The sequence below is a fragment of the Mus caroli genome, unplaced genomic scaffold, assembly GCF_978045245.1.
Source record: "Mus caroli unplaced genomic scaffold, Mus_caroli_1 scaffold_3, whole genome shotgun sequence".
Lineage (NCBI taxonomy): Eukaryota > Metazoa > Chordata > Mammalia > Rodentia > Muridae > Mus > Mus caroli.
This window is the reverse complement of record NW_028227258.1, coordinates 70,993,460-71,013,499: the sequence shown is the minus strand read 5'-3', so window position 1 is coordinate 71,013,499 and position 20,040 is coordinate 70,993,460. Positions and strand designations below refer to the sequence as shown.

The 20,040-nt window shown below is 40.4% G+C and overlaps 1 protein-coding gene across 1 annotated transcript; it reads right to left on the bottom strand.

The window, feature by feature from the left end:
• Nucleotides 1-4,608: 4,608 nt before the first annotated feature.
• On the bottom strand, nt 4,609-6,549 carry LOC147005594 (protein S100-A9-like). Its single transcript, XM_085835330.1, has 2 exons — nt 6,422-6,549; nt 4,609-4,834 (listed from the first exon to the last, which is right to left on the bottom strand). The coding sequence occupies exons 1-2, from the start codon at nt 6,547-6,549 to the stop codon at nt 4,609-4,611; spliced, it is 354 nt and encodes a 117-aa protein (XP_085691456.1).
• Between the last annotated feature and the right edge of the window lie 13,491 nt (nt 6,550-20,040).

Genomic DNA, 20,040 nt, shown 5'->3' with positions numbered 1-20,040 from the left:
CATTCAGAGATGATGCACCTAATTTTCAAGAGATTGGAGACCTCATTGAGTTTAGAGGTCAGGTGGTGTGGGGGGTGGGGACATCCATGTGGAGACAGGGGATGGGGAGGAGGTATTGGATATGGAGCATTAGAAGGGTGGATGGAGGAGAATACAGTATGGAGTGTAAAATAGGTAAATAAGTAAATAAATACATTTTAAAAAGATACTTTGAAAAAAATAAGTAATTGCTTGGATTTAAGTCTTATAAATTTAGAGGAATTTGAACTGAGTTTACATATATGTTTAGTTACTTACAGGTCAATTCATATGAAATCTTTTGGGTGCACTTTATTATGCAATCTCTTAAACAATAATACCTATGCAAATGTGCCATGAAGGAAAATACAAAATTAACAAAAATATCACATCAGAGATACAGGCTAACAGTAGACAGAACATTACATAAACAATTATAATGACTTAACATGTTTTGAGCACACTAAAAATGTTCAAAGATAACATGACGTAGAAACAAGGAAAAGACATGTATGTCAGAGACATGAAGCTTAATCTAACTCTGAGTTTGGTGTAGGGAAGGCACTAGGTCAAATAATGAATCTTGATGTGTTTAGATAAATAATACATCACTTACTGTCCCCCAGAAATGATAGGGCAGAGGACTATAACTGGGGCAGGGAGATATTATGGTATTTTTAATGAAGAGAAGACATCTTTCTTCAAGTTCTAAGGGCCCAATCTATCCTATTTTTTATTTATTTGAATATAGATTGTTTTTTCATACAATACATCAAGATCATAGGTTCTCCCTATCTTCCCACTAGCTCTGCTTTCCCCAAGACACACTCCACCTTCATTTCCCTTCAGAAAAGATCAGGTCTCCAAGTCACAACAACCAAATATGACCAAAGCAAGATACAAGAATATAAGACAAAAGCCCTCATACCGAGGCTGACCAAGGTAACCCAAGAGGAATAAAAGCATCATAAGAACAGGAAAAAGAACCAGAGACTCATCCACTCTCACAACAGATTCCTCTGTTATGAGTTTTCTGTTTAGCTCTATATTTTATTTTTTGATTGAGTTGTTTGGTTGTTGGAGGTTAGGTTCTTGAGTTCTCTCTATATTTTGGATATTAGTCCTGTATCAGATGTGGGGTTAGTGAAAAAATTTCCCCAATCTGTAGGTTGCTGACTTGACCTATTGAGTATATCCATTGCTATACAACACATCATTAAGGGCCCAAAGGGAGAGGGTCCCAAATCAAGTAATGCAAAATTGAACCCAGGCAGAAACACTGTGAGTGACCAGCAAGAACCATCAGACATTTAATCTACACAAGGTAAACATGAAGGTCCAGAGGAAGAAAGAAAATAATAGGTCCTATGTGATAAAAAATGACATAATTTTAATAGTTGGGAATTCTTGAATGATTTCATATTAATTTACAATATTATACCGGACTTGATATAAAGAATTAACTGGGTAGGAAGGAATGAGAGAATGGCACACAAGCTAGGACAATGGGCTGATGGAGTATTCGAGAGAAATCTTTTAATGATAAGGGCAAGTGTCTTTCTCTTGAGATTCCCAGCATATAATTCACTCCATGTAAAGGATGACAATCCTGAATGCCTAATGTACAGTTTCTATGGTTATTGTGAATGTAAATTCTATTTACACAGTTTCAACCATGCAAGTTAGTTCCTTGTAAATCAGGCACATCTATATGAAGATAGTTCTAGTTGATCAAAATGGAGTCAAGTTCAAAGGCTTGACTCACTGAAAGCCAGGCAGATGCTCAGTGATGTCAGGTGGGAGGATCCTGTATCTAGTAGTTTTGAATTTCTGGACCATGTTGGTGAAAATTCCTGAGGGGATCAGCCTCCATTTTCTAGTCTCTTATTAATAGCATTCCATCAACAGAGCCTTGTCTTGCCACAATTCTCTCCACTGCATACTGTTCATGTGTGATTCAATCATTCCTGAGTAAGAGGAATGTGTGTCAGCCATTTATGTTTTCAAATGCTAGGCCAGCTCTAATTTGCCAAAGTGAGCACAGCTTTCCTAGCCAAGAGTCTGCCTGTTACTTCTTTCTTTCTCTCTGCTTCATGACTTTTTTCAATACCACTGTACTGGCTCCCTCCTTCTTTGCCCTGGCAGTGTTGTAGCTTCTTTTAATTTCTGAAAGTATCTTATAAAATTATTTTATATTGGCATTCTCTACATTGTCTAAAGTGCATCTTTCACAATTTATTGCTTGTTCTAGGGAAGAATGAATAACATTCCTAGACATACATCTTATTTTCTGACTTTTGTCTATACAATAATCCTAAGGGCCAAAGTGAACAGCTATTTCTGGAACAAATGGAAAGTGCATAGCACAATTCAGCTTCTCCTCCATTTCTACTTTTAAATTGCTCCCCTGAATGTTCCATATGCTCACTCCTAGTGCTTCCTATTTCTCTTCTGTGCAGATGGGCAGCACTTACACCTTTCTCTCTTCTACCCATGAAAAGAGAAAAAGAATGAGAGAGCCATGAGCTTCCTGATGCAAATGAGGATAGTCAGCTGAGCTTTGTTGAAAAGAAAGTGTTTGCTCTTTGCCTACTTGCTCTTGCCTTGTTAAGAAGTCCATTTCTTATTGCCATTAGAGCCTACTTCTTTGAGATTCTAGCATTTACTACTGTAGGTTTGTAGGTCCATGTCTGCTCTGCCACTGGGCATGGCTGCTTGGGGAGGCAGAATGCAGGGAGTTTGACTGTATTTACCCCATGCAGCTGCCACCAGGGCAAGGGCTGGGCCAAAGGGTAGAGCAGAGGCACCAATTTACTGATCCCTGGATGTCCCCTCTTTTGTGAGAAACTAGAGACAGAGTGCTGTATTCCAAGTGTATTCTATCCTCTAGAGCCAGGGTGTTTAGAGGTCTGATTGGGTGGGGTGTGGGGCGTGGGGACATCCTCATGGAGACAGGGGGTGGGTATGAGGTATGGGATGTGGAACAGTTGGAGGGTGGATGGCAGGGTGGATAATACAATCTGGAGTGTAAAAAACAAACAAACAAATAAACAAACAAATAACTGACAAAAACCATGAAGGCAACATCTGGGGGAGCTGACATCTGTTAGAGGAGGGTCAGAACCTGAAAATCAAGGCTGAATAAGGGAAATGCCAGGCAAACAGGATCAAGTCAACTAAGCCCCCACCTGTTGGTTGGGTCAGCTCAGAGTTCTCAGCTGTTTCTGAGCATCAATGTGGTTGCTGATTAGATATCTTCTCTCCTCCAAGAACTAGACCCACTAAATAAAAATCTAAACATGGCAGAGAAAGTTCTCCTACCTCTATTTTCCTAAAAAAAATCCAAAGTCCACAGTTCTCTAGAAATGATTAGTATGGACAATTCTGAGACATTGACTCAAGGGTACTTGACTGTAGAGGCTCTTAAAAGGAAGCATAGATGACTATGTGCCAGCTCTCTGTTGGCAGGTCTAGGCTGAGAGGAGAGAACCAGGTCGAGCCAAGTCTATCCGGGGCTGAAGCAGGATAGTAAGTGTTGTGGCCCAAAACAAACATACCTGGGTCTGGAGTCTGTCAAAGCAGGAACTCGTGTTATTGTATTGGCCTTTGTTAATATAGGGTTGAGGAAGGAAGTGGGGGTTTTGGTGAGGCAAGATGGCATAGGTGGTAGGGAAGAGTGAGGGAGTCTATGGGGTGAGATGATGTATGGGGTGGTGTGAGACAATGAGGCGGAGGGGTATGTGGTGATCTCATGGGGCCTATAAGAAATTGACACATCAGTGGTAGCTAGGCAGAGGCAAACTGAAGAAGGTCATGCTGAATCACTCCAGTACTGAAGTGAACAAGACAGGTCTCTAAGCAAAGTCTCAGGCTTCCTCACTAGGTCTCAGGATCTGGCTGAATAAGGCCCAACATCTATGTAACAACTCCATACTATTTTGGGAGCCACATGGTTGCACAATTAATAAATACCTTCACAGATATTGTTCAGCTAACTCCATCCCCTTCTTTCTAAGTGTTGTTGGGGAGGGAAATATTATCTTGGCTCACATAGAAGAATACCATATTTCAGGGTAACTGTCTAGAGTAAGAATTAAACAGAAATTCAGTATGGATTCAGAAATGAATTAGTACAGACCGTTGTCCACACTGCTAGAGTTCCAGTATTACTTCCCTGACATGACATGATAGAAAAAACTTTTGGTTGAATAGAGTTCTGCAAAAGACTCTGTAGGCAGAGCTTAGTGAAGTTGATCAGGGCCAAGTTTGGGAATGGCTGGTATGTTGAGGGGAGACCAGTTGCTTTTTCCTTCATTAATAGGCTAATCATGCGAACTTCTGCTCAAAAAGTAGGGTATAGTTAGATGGGGACATGATTCCCCACTGGGAAATTATAATAGCACAGATAAAAGTTGGTTGTGATCATCTCATTGGGAAGGACAAGTCTAAGAGACAAAATCATCATAGATGACCCTGGCATGCAGAAAGACTTTATTATTCCCCATCTCAAAGCTCCACATATAAGGTTTTAAAAGAATTATCTTCCTTGCATCGTTGGTTGGGCAAGCACAAAGTGGTTTGGTCTTCTGATTAGTTGCTGTGGCAATGGCCATTGTCATCCTTTCTGATGCCTGCCCCATGCCTGGTACTGTGTCCATGGCCATGTGCGGATGCTTGCTCATGGGATGCCTCATGTCCTCCAGTCAAGACCTTGCTCACCAGGTCCAGAAATTCATCAAGGCTCATTTTACCTTCTCCATTTGTGTCAAGATCATCCATCATGTATTTAATTGCTTTCTGATCCTTTTTCTCTTTCCGTAAGTAGAAAATATATAATTGTTAGTGTTGGCCATGGGCACAGAAGAGAACTATGGAGTCATGTTAGTGATCATATGGTAAATCCAGGGGATCAAGTTAAAATTAATAATGATAGACTAAGAGGTCATGGTGGCATTGATGCTGAGCTTGTGCTAAACACTTTCCAATTTGTTCTAGAGACTGCAATCTTTATTAGACACTATGTCTGTAGTTCTTAAGAAGTTCAGAGATATATGAGTATATCTAGAAATGTTCTTCATTGGTCCCCAGAACAAGTGATAATGAAATCTGCTGTGAAGAGGATCTTAGGAGTCTGGTATTGGGAAAGGTGGATAACCTATTGTATAGGTTGTATAAGTCATACAAATTCAGACCTGGCTTATAGGAATCTTCACCTCCCTCCAAATAGTGAGGAGGCATTCTGAAAACTAGGAAGCATATGATCTTGAGAAGGTAGAGAATGGTATATGTTTTGCTATCCTCAAAGTATGTGATAAAGACAGGGATAGGAATGTGAAGTGGGGTGATCCATATGTAGCAGAGAGTACCAGCTAGCTGCAAGTCTCTCCCTCACCATCTGGATACCTTGGCTAAAGACCCTCCCATTACCCAGTTAGCCCATTTTCATGATCAGTGCTTCCTGTTCTATCACACTGATTTGGCCTGGGTTTTGAGAAATCTGATCAAAGTAATGGATTGTTCAAAGAGAGGGAAGATTTGCCTAAAGAGCCTTTGTTTACCTTCTGTCTTCCTGAAAGAAGCTCCTTGTTTTCCTGAGATCCTTATGTATGGGGAGCTCTCTGTGTTTCTAGTATTTCCCAAGATGGCATTTCTCCACTTTATCTGGACCTCTAGGAAGCCTGGATACCAGCCTAATGGGGTAAGTATAATAATGGACTGACAGTGAGACTTGTTTTATGTGTCTTACTCATTTCCTTCCAGGATTCTGTTGGTAGGCTTACATTTGAATAGAGAATAGAAAGTATTTTAAAATGAATCCCTTTACCAAGAACTGACTGGTCATTTCTTGAGCAGAGCAAATCCCAAATACTTGACAGTGTTTCTCCATGAGAAATTTGTACTAGGTTCTTTCCACATAGTCCAAAGCTCTGAATGTTCTATGGTAGGTTTTCAGGTTTACCCTGAGACCCTGCTGAGTCTTAAATTCCCTCAGCTTCAAATCAAGTATTATCCTCATGTTTGTTTACTTTCAGAATTGAAGTCTCAGCTTAAAAGTCACAATGTCAAAGTAGGAATTGGCTCTAGTCCACTCACAGCTGCTTCACTCAGCACAGATCACCCAAAGGACTCTAACTCATCTTCCTCTGTACTCACAAGATACCGAGTTCTCTGAGTTCTGAATACTGTGTCTCCATCATTAATATTGCCAGTTTCAGGTTCAGCTCTACAAGTGTCTGCTCAGAACAGGGCTTCACACAATACAGATGATTAATTACTGATTATCAGTGACTGAATTCTCAGACCTCCAGTGACAGAGCCTTTGCTGCATCTATGTGGAAGATGCAGGAATTTTATCCCTAATTGCGGTAGACTGAAGGCCCTCTCTCACTAATCAAGTATTACCTTGTAGGAATTTGGCATATCATCATTCACCAGGTCTTTGAATTCCTTCTGGCTCAGGGTGTCTGGGTCTTCCTGCTTTCCAGTGTGTTGGTGGAAGATTTTGATTATATTTTTTATGGCTTGTTCCATCTGTGACTTTTAAGGCAGTTTAGTTTTTCACTATATTTGAATCCTTGAGAATCCAATGTATAAGGAAAGGAAAAGTATTTCATGCGTACTGGTTCTTATCTCTGTCCTCTATCAGGGTAGATAGGGACAATACACAATAAAAGAAAGAACAGGGAGTCACTTGGTGGGGAACCATTCTGTCACACATGTGTGTGATAAGAAACTTTCAGAAATTGAAAGAGGCTACAACACTGTCAGGGAAAGGCAGGAGGGAGCCAGTAGAATGGTATTTAAAAAATGTCATAGACTTCTGTTTTTTTTTTTTTTTTTCTGGCCCTGAAGCCAACCCTCTGTCACAGGTTCCATATCCAAATTGCACTGGAAATGAGTTACCCTCCCAGGAGTGCATACACGCCAGTGAGCATAAGTAAGACCACCACTGCTGCTTAGAGGAACCTTGAGGACACAGGAACTGAGGAGCTAACTGGGTCAGGAGTGTTCCAGTTTCTGTCTGCCCCAGGAGATGATCCTGTGCCACAGAGCTACATACACAAATAATGCCTATGGAGAGCTGTTCTCCCAGGAGTGCCTACACATTTGTGAGCACAGGTAAGACCACCACTTCTCTTCAAATTTCTGGCCCCAAAGGGGCTCTCCCAGAGCCATTAGGACACAGGAACCAAAGATCAGCAGGGACCAGGATCCTTCTGGTTTCTGTCTGCATCCCAGTGCTGATCCTGTACCACAGCTCTCCATACTTAACTTCCTCCCAGCTAGAACTGGTCTTCCAGGAATACTGACACACAGGCTTGCAAGACAGACAAGCCACAGTCAGAGACAGCAACACCAGCTAACACCAGAGATAACCAGATGATGAAAGGCAAGGACAATAACATAAGCAAATAAACCAAGGCAACTTGGCATCATCAGAACCCAGTTCTCCCGCCACAGCAAGCCCTGGTTACTCCAACACACCAAAAAGCAGACTGATTTAAAATCACATATCATATTGATGATAGAGGACATTAAGAAGTTCATAAATTACCCCCTTAAAGAAATACAAGAGAACACATGTAAACAGGTAGAAGACCTTAAAGGGGAAATACAAAATTTCTTAAAGAATTACAGGAAAGCACAACCAAACAGGTGAAAGAACTGAACAAACCCATCCAGGATCTAAAAATTGAAATGGAGACAATACATAAATCACAAAGGGAGACAACACTGGAGAGAGAAAACCTAGGAAAGAGATCAGGAGTCATAGATGTAAGCATCACCAAGAGAATACAAGAAATAGAAGAGAGAATCTCAGGTGTAGAAGATACCATAGAAAATATTGGCACAACAATCAAAGAAAATGCAAAAAGCTCCTAACCCAAAACATACAGGAAATCCTGGACACAATGAGAAGACCAAACCTATGGATAATAGGTATAGAAGAGAGTGAAGATTCCCAACTTCAAGGGCCAGTAAATATCTTCAACAAAATTATAGAAGAAAACTTCTGTACCCTAAATTAAGAGCCCATGAACATACACGAAGCCTACAGAACTCCAAATAGTTTGGACCAGAAAAGGAATTCCTCCCATCCCATAATAGTCAAAACACCAAATGCACAAATCAAAGAAAGAGTATTAAAAGTGGTAAGGGGAAAAGGTTAGGTAACATATAAAGGCAGATCTATCAACATTACACCAGACTTCTCATCAGATACCATGAAAGCCAGAAGATCCTGGGTGATGTCATACAGTCCTTAAGTGATCACAAATGCCAGCCTAGGCTATTATACCCATCAAAACTGTCAATTTTCATAGATGGAGAAACGAAGATATTCCATGAAAAATCTAAATTTACATAATATCTTTCCACAAATCCAGCCCTACAAAGAGTAATAGATGGAAAACACCAACATGAGGGCAACTATGCCATAGAAAAAGCAAGAGGGTAATCTTCTTTCAATAAACCCAAAAGAAGATAACCACACAAACATAAAAATAACATCAAAAGTAACAGGAAGCATCATTCACTATTCCTTAATATATCTTAACATAAAAGGACTCAAATCCCCAGTAGAAATAAATAAAATAACTGATTGGATATGTAAACAGGACCCAGCCTTTTGCTCTATACAGGAAACTCATCTCAGTATCAAAGACAAACACTACCTCAGAGTAAAGGGTTGGAAAACAATTTTCCAAGCAAATGGTCCCAGGAAACAAGCAGAAGTAGGCATTCTAATCTGGGATAAAATTGACTTTTAACCAAAAGTCATTAAAAAGATAAGGAAGGACACTTCATACTCATCAAAGGAAAAAAATCTAACAAGAACTCTCAATTGTGAACATCTATGCTCCAAATGCAAGGGCACCCAGATTCATAAAAGAAACTTTACTAAAGTTCAAAGCACACATTGAACCTCACAGAATAACAGTGGGGGACTTCAACACTCTCCACTGTTACCAATGGACAAATCAAGGAGGCAGAAGCTAAAAAGAGACACAGTGAAACTAACAAAAGTTTAACTCTGAGCCCCATTTTTAATGGGGTTATTTGATTTTCTGGAGTCCACCTTCTTGAGTTCTTTATATATATTGGATATTAGTCCCCTATCTGATTTAGGATAGGTAAAGATCCTTTCCCAATCTGTTGGTGGCCTTTTTGTCTTATTGAAGGTGTCTTTGACTTTGCAGAAGCTTTGCAATTTTATGAGGTCCCATTTGTTGATTCTCTATCTTACAGCACAAGCCATTGCTGTTCTATTCAGGAATTTTTCCTTATTGGTTATTTTACTTATTTACATTTCAAATGTTATCCCTTTTCCAGTTTCACCTCCAAAAATCCCCTCTCCCAGCTCCCCTGACCCCTGCTTTTACAAGGGTTCTCCCCTACCCACCCACCTACTCACACCTTACCACGCTATCATTCCCCTAGGCTGGGGCATCATGTCTTCACAGGACCAAGGGCTTCCCCTCCCATTGATGCCAGATAAGGCAATCTTCTGTTGCATATGCAGCTGGAGTTGTGGATCCCTCCATGTATACTCTTTGTTTCGTAGCTTTGGAGCTCTTGAGAGACTGGTTGGTTGTTATTGTTGTTCTTCCTATAGGGTTGCACACCCCTTCAACTTTTTCAATCCTTCCCCTAACTCCTCCACTGGGGTCACCATGCTCAGTCCAATGGCTGGCTGCAAGAATTCATTCATATCTTTATTGGTCAGGCTCTGTCAGAGCATCTTAGGAGATAGCTATATCAGGGTCCTTTCAGCAACACTTCTTGCCATCAGGAATAGTGTCTGGGTTTTTGTAGCTGTATATGGATGAGTCCACAGGTGTGGCAGTCTCTGGATGGCCTTTACTTCAGTCTCTGCTCCACTCTTTGTCTCTGTATTTCCTTTCAAGTGGAACAATTCTGGGTTAAGATTTTTGAGGTGGATGGGTGGCCCCCTCCTTCAACTGGGGGCTGTTCCTAACCTCTGGATATGGTCTCAACAGGTTCTCTCTCCCTTTTATTGATTATTTTCGCTAATGTCATCTTTGCTGGGTTCTGAGAGCCTCTTGCTTTCCTGGTATCTGGAACTCTCTGGTGGTTACCTCCAGTTCCCGATCAACCACTGTTATACACCTCTGTTAATTTTTCTGACCCTCTGCATGTGTTCCCATTTCTTCCCACACCTGGTCTTGCTCCTCTTTTCCACTCTCCCTAGTTTCTATCCCTCCCAAGTTCCTCCATCCCTCCATCTCCCTTGTTTAATTTGTTCCCCCTTCTATTAGGAGTGAAGCACCTATACTTTGGTCTTCCTTCCTCTTGAGGTTTGTATAATCTGTGAGTTGTATTGGGTGTATTATGAGCTTTTTGTAATATCCACTCAGCAGTGAGTACACACCATGTATGTTATTTTGTGATTGGGTTACCTCACTTAGGATGATATTTTTTGTTCCATCCATTTGCCTGCAAATTTTATGAAGTCATTGTTTTTAATAGCTGAGTAGTATTCCATTGTGTATGTGTACCACATTTTCTCTGTCTGTTCTTCCATTGAGGGACATTGGCTCATTTCTAGTTTCAGGCTAATATGTTTGGCACTGTTGAGGTACAAAAAAAGCAGGTACATCTTCTTTTTTGTGGTTATTAGAGTTCTGATTTCAAGATGATTTTCACTGAAATTTATTTCAATAATTGATTCTTACATATTAAGGATTCTAGTTTTACTTATAGAGATTTACACTTGTGGGCATGGAAAACAGGCATGGGGACCAAACCTACTTTGCCTTCCGCACTTCATTCCTCTTTACTCTGTGTTTTCTGGTTCTGTTAAGCTTCTGGGAGATTGGCATGCGACTTTGCAATGGGGTGTAGTTTGATCTTGGATCTTCCTAGATGATGACTGTCTTGTTTTGTAGATGAACAATCTGATCGTCAGGAAATAGTGAAAAGTTCACATATCTGGGGCATGATTGAGGAATGTTATTTTGATGCCCTGTTCTTCTCTAAAGGCCTTGCCCACCATATGCTTTTCTTGCACCTGAAAGAAAGACATTTTTCCAGCACCTACAATCATCACACTTTAAAATCCTTCTCAAAGGGCAAGCAGATGGCTCATCTGTCTCTTATGACCAAGCCTGATGCCTTGAATTTGGTCTCTAGTATCCTATGGTATTAGGTACTCCTGAAGGTTATACTCTAAACGTTACGTGGTTGACATGGTATATATACCACTACCACCAGCAAAACACATACGCACTTAATATAGGGTAAAAAATCCCACTCCCTACTGGGGCTCATGCTCTTTAAAGTTCAAATACCCAGAATACTGAGGAAATATATAATTATTTTTTTGAAAATTTATATTACATATATTTATATACACTACTTAAATATTAAAATTTACATATTTACTTATATAATGCATACTTTATATACTTTACTTATATAAAATAACAGACTTAGTATATAAGTACAGGTATGATATATTTTGTATAATCTATATGAGTTTCATTGAAATATTGTGATACCAATGAAGAAATTTGGTAGTACTTCTCTCTCATCCTGAGTGAGACAATCCAGACCCCAAAGGACATGCAGGACTTGAGCCTAGCATGGCTGTCCTCTGAACTGCTCTACCAGCAGTGTACTGAAGCAGATGCAGATACTTAGAGCTAATCATTGGTTGAGGTCAAGGACCTCTATAGAAGAGTTACAGGAAGTATTGAAGGAAATTAAGGGAATGGCAACCCCATAGGGAGAATAATAGTGCCAACTAACCTGGACCTCAGGAAGCTCCCAGTGATGAAGCCATAAACCAGACCATATGTGGGCTGACCAAGGCCCCAAAACATATATATAGCAGAGGACTGACTGCTTTGTCTGGCCCCAGTGATAGAGACTTGACACCCCAGAGAGGTAGGATGCCTGGGGATGTTACACTCTTAGAGGCAAACGGGAGAGGGGATTTGGTGAACAACTCTGGTAGAGGGAATTGGGAGGGAGCTTCAATGTTGGGATTCATCCATATACAGCTACAAAACCCAGACACTATTCCTGATAATAAGACTATGATTCAATAAATAAATAAGTAAACAAATAAATAAGAAAGTAAAACAGAATACACATGCAACCAAAGCAGCCCTCATTTCCTAATCCCAGGACAGGTGGATTTTTCTTATACTACATCTACATAATGGAGATATCCCCGAGAATTATTCTGTTTAGATAATAATTAATTACCTTTGAAAACTGGTTTAGTCTTAGTACATGGAAGGCAGCAGTTATATTTTATTTCAGCCTTTCTTGCTCCACTTTCTATTTTTATTGCTCAGAAGAATTGGGCACTGATGGCCAAATGTTCTCCTTCACTATGGGTCCAGTTTTACCCTTTAGTTGTGCTTTCCCAATCAGTTCTTTTACCTTGAGAAAACTGTTTTCCTCTGTGACTTTGTATATATTCTTCCAAAAGAAGCTATTGCACTATTTCTCCCTTTGGCAATGTGGTCACCTTGCCAAGACAATTTCATGTCAGGCCCCTGAATATGTGCTTGTGTGTACTGAGTGTCAATAATCCTCCTTGTTTCTCTTCACAGTGGCCAGTTGGAATATCTTTCCTTGCTCTGGCTTTCACACTTTCTTGTTTCTTTAATTGATATTTTGGGAATTGCCTGTGTGCCAGCATCCCAGGTTTGGATCTGATACATCCAAACTTCCAGTAACAATTTGGGCATTCTAAAACAATGAGCCAGATATACTTAGGTGTATCAGGAAATCATGGCAAGTTGAGTATATATAGAGAAGACAGATTGAACAATGGGGCCAATCAGTCTATTATGAAGACTTTGACTTTCATGTCATTGGATCCAAGTTGCTGTCTTCCTCTAGTTGATGAAACTCTAAAGTCTTATTTGGGGTTTGACTTGTATGGTTGAGAAAATCTTGAGAAAATTTCTTAGTGTATCATGAATTTTGCATTTGTTTTGTGGGTTTCTCTGAGCAGTTTACATTCTTTTAGAATCATGTTGGTAACTGCTGTTTATGTGCCTGGCTTTATTTTAGTGGCATTTCTGAATCATGTGGCATTGTAAAGATTTGAGTGTGGGGCATTGGGCTATACACAGACAGGCTGGTCTCCAGCTGATCTGAGGTGTGGAACTTTTGGGATTCGGTGGTGATAATTCACCTACATGGGACAGTAGACGTTCCCTCATGTCTCCTAGACTCAAGGCTCCTGTCGAAGTTACTGCCTCCACAACCCCCACAGGAGAAGTGTGGCTAGTAGTCATGTAGACAATGTTCCAAGCTTCTGACCTTCTGGCTAAACTCCTCCTAGTTACCTAGCAACACCAAGATAACAGCCCATCATAAGAGGGGCTGTTTGGCCCCACCTCATTCTCTCTTCATCCTCTTTCTCCTCTCACTCTCTTACTCTCTCTCCCTCTTACTCTCTCTTTCTTACTCTCTAGCTTTTCTTCTCTCTCTCCTTTTCACCTTTCTCTCCTCTTGGCCATGACTGGTCTCGCTTTTTCTTTTACCTTCTTTCTTTCCCCTTGCCTTTCTACAATAAAACTCTAAAACCATTGACTGTCTCTGTTCATCACAGCACGCTGTGCATGAACGATGGGATAGGCGTTCCTCTAATGTGCTATTTCTAATCTCCCATCAGAAGGGCTTCCTTTACTCCAGCCATGGACCAGACTAGAACTCTTGCCTGCGTGGGAACCTCTCTCCCTCTGCCTTCCCTCCTGTAACTCCGGGTCTAAGGGTGTTTCCCCAGAGCACCTGGTATCAGTGGCTGCCCTTGTCCACCCAATGTCAAGGGGGTTCATTGGCTTAGATGCCCACCCAGGGTCAAGAGCATAGGTAGAACTCTGGCCCATCTTCGGCTCCTCCCCCCTCCTTCCCTTACCCCTTTAGCCAACATTTGAGTGGAAGTTTCAGTTTCTGTAAATTCCTTAGTAGAGGGCACTTGGGGTATTTTATGAAAACTACTTCTATGACATTTTTTACTTTATGGAAATATAACTCCTGCCAGAGTAATAATAAATGGTAATAAAGGCCAGAATATCACACTGCCTCCCTTAAAAAGAACTACAAGAAGAAACCTCTAACAAATTTTACCAGATTGGATTTGTTGCTCTGCCAGGAGCAAGTGTTTTATGGACATTAAGGTGAGATTATAAAATGAAGCTGATTGCAATACATTGTCATAAGCATGGTCCAGGAATCCCAAGTAGTTAAGACAAGAATGCTATAGCTTGACATCACAATACCACCCTCTAATCCAAGCTGTTAAAAATGAATAATTTTTGATCAACAGAGACTGTCCTTATTTACATGTCTGTTACTTGAATGCCATTGACTTGCAAAGGAGTCATTGCAGGAATAGAAATGACATGCACAGCAGCTCATCAAAACTTTCTAGAACTGCATACTGGCCAATATGGACCACTGTGCTCTGCATATCAGGAACCATATACCAAGAAATTATATACAGAGAAACTCACCCTAACTGTAAAAGAATATATTTATCTTTTTATTTTTTTAATTTAGATTTTTACTTTTTATTGGTTATTTTACTTATTTACATTTCAAATGTTATCCCTTTTCTGGTTCCCCTCCACAAACTCCCTCTCCCATCTCCCCTGACCCCTGCTTCTACAGGGGTGCTCCCCCACCCACCCACCTACTCCCACCTCACCATCCTAGCATTCTCCTAGACTGGGGCATCATGTCTTCACAGGTCCAAGGGCCTCCCCTCCCATTGATGCCAGAAAAGCAATCTTCTGTTGCACATGAAGCTGGAGTTGTGGTTCCCTCCATGCATACTCTTTGGTTGGTGGATTTGTCCTTGGGAGTTCTTGGGGGACTGGTTGGTTGTTATTGTTGTTCTTCCTATAGGGTTGCATACCCCTTCAGCTCCTTCAGTCCTTCCCCTAACTCCTCCATTGTGGTCCCCATGCTCAGTCCAATGGTTGGATGCAAGCATCTATATCTTTATTAGTCAGGCTCTGTCAGAGCCTCTCAGGAAACAGCTATATCAGGGTCCTTTCAGCAACATTTCTTGTCATCAGGAATAGTGTCTGGGTTTTGTAGCTGTATATGGGATGAATCCACAGGTGTGGCAGTCTCTGGATGGCCTTTCCTTCAGTCTCTGCCCCACTCTTTGTCTCTGTATTTCCTTTCAAGAAGAATAATTCTGGGTTAAAATATTTGAGATGAGTGGTTGGCCCCATTCTTCAACCGGGGACCATGCCTAACCTCTGGGTATGGTCTCAATAGGTTCTCTCTCCCTATTGTTGAGTATTTCAACTAATGTCATCCTCATGGTTTCAGGAGCCTCTTGCTTTCCTAAAATCTGTAATTTTCTGGTGGTTACATCCCATTCTCATCTCCCACTGCTGTACACCTCTGTTCAATTTCCTGACCCTCTTCACATGTTCCCCATCTGCTCCCACACCTGATCATGCTCCCCCTTTCCCCTCCCCATCGTTCCACCCTCCCAAGTTCCTCCCTCCCTCTATCTCCCCTATTTATTTTGTTCCCCCTTCTAAGTAGCAGTGAAGCACCCATACTTTAGTCTTCCTTCCTCTTGAGCTTTGTATAGTCTGTGAGTTGTATCGGGGGTATTCTCAGCTTTTTGTAATATCTACTCATCAGTTAGTACAAACCCTGTGTGCTCTTTTGTGACTGGGTAACCTCACTTAGGATGATATTTTCTAGTTCCATCTATTTGCCTGCAAATTTTATGAAGTCATTTTTTAAACAATTTTTTTATTAGATATTTTCTTCATTTACAATTCAAATGCTATCCCCAAAGTCCCTTATACCCTCCCTGCACCCTGTTCTCCATTGTGTATATGTATCACATTTTCTCTATCCACTCTTCCATTTAGGGACACCTGGGTTGTTTCCAGTTTCAGGCTATTATGTTTGGCACTGTTGATGTACAAAAAAGCAGGTTCATCCTCCTTTTTGTGGTGGTTAGAGGACTGATTTCAAAATGATTTACTCTCATTGAAATTTATTTCACTAATTTGAAATATTAAGGTTTCTAGTTTTACTTATCGAGATTTACACTTGAGGGCATGGAAAATGTGTGTGGGGACCAAACCTACTTTGCCTTTCTCACTTCATCCCTCTTTGTTCTGTGTTTTCTGGTTCTGTTAAGCTTCTGGGAGATTGGAATGTGAGTTTGCATTGGGGTATGGTTTGGTCTTGGATCTTCCCAGATGATGACTGTCTTGCCTTGTAGATGAATAAATAATCTGATGATCAGGAAACAGTGACAAGTTTACATATCTGGGGAATGATTGAGGAATGTTTTTCTGCTGCCCTGTTCTTCTCTAAAGCTATTTCTCACCATATGCTTTTATTGTACCTTTTCTGAGAGAAAATTTTTCCAGCACCTACAATCATCATATTTTAAAATCCTTCTCAAAGCACAAGCAGATGGCTCATCTGTCTGTTATGACCAAGCCTGATGACTTGAATTTGGTCTCTAGTACCCTATGGTATTAAGTACTTCTGTCAGTTATACTCTGAACCTTACATAGTTGACATGGTATATACACAACTACCACCAGCAACACACACACAGACACTTAATGTAGTGTATAAAAATACCATTCCCTACTGGGGCTCATGACCTTTAAAGTCCAAAGACTCAGAATACAGAGGAAATATATGTTTTGAAATTTTATTTTTTTTCAATTTTTATTAGATATTTTCTTCATTTACATTTCAAATGCTATCCCGAAAGTCCCCTATACCCTCCCCCACCCTGATCCCCTACCCACCCACTCCTAATTCTTGGCCTTGGTGTTCCCCTGTACTGGGGCATATATAATTTGAAAGATCAAGGGGCCTCTCTTCCCAGTGATGGCCGATTAGGCCATCTTCTGCTACATATGCAGTTAAAGACATGAGCTCTGAGGGTACTGGTAAGTTCATATTGTTTATTGTTTATCCTATGTTTTTTTATTTATCTAGATGAATTTTCAAATTGCCCTTTCATACTCAGTGAAGAATTGAGTTGGAATTTTGATGGGGATTGCATTGAATCTGTAGATTACTTTCAGCAGGATAAGCATTTTGACTATATTAATCTTGGCAATCCATGAGCATGGGAGATCTTTCCATCTTCTGAGATCTTCAATTTCTTTCCTCAGAGACTTGAAGTTCTTGTCATACAGATCTTTCACTTCCTTAGTTAGAGTCACACCAAGGTATTTTGTATTTTTTGTGACTATTGCGAGTGGTGTTGTTTCCCTAATTTCATTCTCATCCTGCTTATTCTTTGTGTAGAGAAAGGCCACTGATTTGTTTGAGTTAATTTTATATCCAGCTACTGCACTGAAGCTGTTTATCAGGTTTAGGAGTTTTCTGGTGGAACTTTTGGGTCACTTATATATACTATCACATCATGTGCAAATAGTGATATTTTGACTTCTTCTTTTCCAATTTGTATCCTCTTGATCTCCTTTTTATCATTGGTTATTTTCTTCATTTACATTTCAAATGCTATCCCCAAAGTCCCCTATACCCTCCCCCTGCCCTGCTCCCCTACCCACTCACATCCACGTCTTGGCCCTGGATTTCCTCTGTATTGGGGCATATAAAGTTTGTTAGACCAAGGGGCCTCTCTTCCCAGTGATGGCCAACTAAGCCATTTTCTGCTACATATGCAGCTAGAGACATGAGTTCTGAGGGTGCTGATTAGTTCATATTGTTGTTACACCTGTAGGGTTGAGGACCCCTTCAACTCTTGGGTACTTTCTCTAGCTCCTACATTGGGGGCCCTGTTTTCCATCCTATATATGACTGTGAGCATCCACTTCTGTATTTGCCAGGCACTGGCATAGCCTTACACAAGGCAGCTATATCAGGGTCCTTTCAGCAAAATCTTGCTGGCATATGCAATAGTTTCTGCGTTTGTTGGCTGATTATTGGATGGACCTCCCGGGTGGGGTAGTCTCTGAATAGTCCATCCTTTCATCTTAGCTCCAAACTTGGTCTCTGCAACTCCTTCCATGGATATTTTATTTCCTATTCTAGGGAGGAATGAAGTATCCATGAGTTGGTCTTCCTTCTTGATTTTCTTGTGTTTTGGAAGTTGTATCTTGAGTATTCTAGGTTTCTGAGCTAATATCCACTTATCAGTGAGTGCATATCAAGTGACTTCTTTTGTGATTGGGTTATTTCACTCAGGATGATATCCTCCAGATACATCCATTTGCCCAGCAATACATAAATTCATTGTTATAATAGCTGAGTAGTACTCCATTGTGTAAATGTACTACATTTTCTGTATCCATTCCTCTGTTGAGGGATATCTGAGTTCTTTCCAGCTTCTGGCTATTATAAATAGGGCTTCTATGAACATAGTGGAGCATGTGTCCTTATTACCAGTTGGAACATCTTCTGGGTATATGCCCAGGAGTGGTATTGCTACCGGTATTACTATGTCCAATTTTCTGAGGAACCACCAGACTGATTTCCAGAGTGGTTGTACCAGCTTGCAATCCTACCAACAATGGAGGAGTGTTTCTCTTTCTATACATCCTTGCCAGCATCTGCTTTCACCTGTGTTTTTGACCCTAGCCATTCTGACTGATGAGTGGTGGAATCTCAGGGTTGTTTTGATTTGCATGTCCCTGATGATTAAGGATTTGAACATTTTTTCAAGTTCTTCTCAGCCCTTCTGTATTTTTCAGTTGAGAAACATTTGTTTAGCTCTGTTCCCCATTTTTTAATGAGGTTATTTGAATTTCTGGAGTTCAGCTTCTTAAGCTCGTTGTGTATATTGGATATTAGTCCCCTATCAGATTTAGGATGGTTAAAAATTCTTTCCCAATCTGTTGGTGGCCTTTTTGTCTTATTGACCATATCTTTTGCTCTACAGAAGCTTTTCATTTTTATGAGGTCCCACTTGTCGATTTTTGATTTTACAGCACAGGCCATTGTTGTTCTGTATAGGAATTTTCCCCCTGTGCCCATATCTTTGAGGGTTTCCTCCACTTTCTCTATAAATTTCAGTGTCTCTGGTTTTATGTGGAGTTCTTTGATCCACTTAGATTTGTGCTTTGTACAAGGAGATAAGAATGGATCAATTAAAAAAAAAGAATGGATCAATTTGCATTCTTCTACATGATAACCGCCAGTTCTGCCAGCACCATTTGTTGAAAATGCTGTCTCTTTTCCACTGGATGGTTTTAGCTCCCTTGTCAAAGATCAGGTGACGATAGGTGTGTGGGTTCATTTCTGGGTCTTCAATTCTATTCCCTTCATCTACTACCTGTCTGTCGCTGTACCAGTATCATGCAATTTTTTTTTTAAATCACAATTGCTCTGTAGTACTGCTTGAGATCAGGCATGGTGATTCCCCCAGAGCTTCTTTTATTGCTGAGAATAGTTTTTGCTATCCTGGGTTTCTTGTTATACCAGATGAATTTGCAAATTGCCCTTTCTATCTCAATGAAGAATTGATTTGTAATTTTGATGGGGATTGTATTGAATCTGCAGATCATTTTCAGCAGGATAACCATTTTTTTTTTACTATATTAATTCTGCCAATCCATGAGCATGGGAGATATTTCCATATTCTGAGCTCTTCTTCAATTTCTTTCTTCAGAGACTTGAAGTTCTTATCATACAGATCTTTCACTTCCTTAGTTAGAGTCACACCAAGGTATCTTATATTATTTGTGACTATTGTGAAGGGTGTCCATCCTGTTTATCCTTTGTATAGAGAAAGGCCACTGATTTGTTGAGTTAATTTTATATCCAGCTACTGCACTGAAGCTGTTTATCAGGTTTAGGAGATCTCTGGTGGAATTTTTAGGGTCTCTTATATATACTATCATATCATATGCAAATGAATGAAGAATGCAAATTGATTCATTCTTATCTCCTTGTGATATTTTGACTTCTTCCTTTCCAATTTGTATCCCCTTGATCTCCTTTGTTATTGAATTGCTTTGGCTAGGACTTCAAGTACTGTATTGAATAGGTAGGGAGAAAGTGGGC

Excerpts from the sequence above, each read along its gene's own strand:
- LOC147005594 (XM_085835330.1), bottom strand. The coding sequence starts at position 6,549 with ATGGAACAAGCCATAAAAAATATAATCAAAATCTTCCACCAACACACT. Across the intron at positions 4,835-6,421 it reads GATATGCCAAATTCCTACAA|GAAAGAGAAAAAGGATCAGA; the intron begins GGTAATACTTGA and ends TTTCTACTTACG.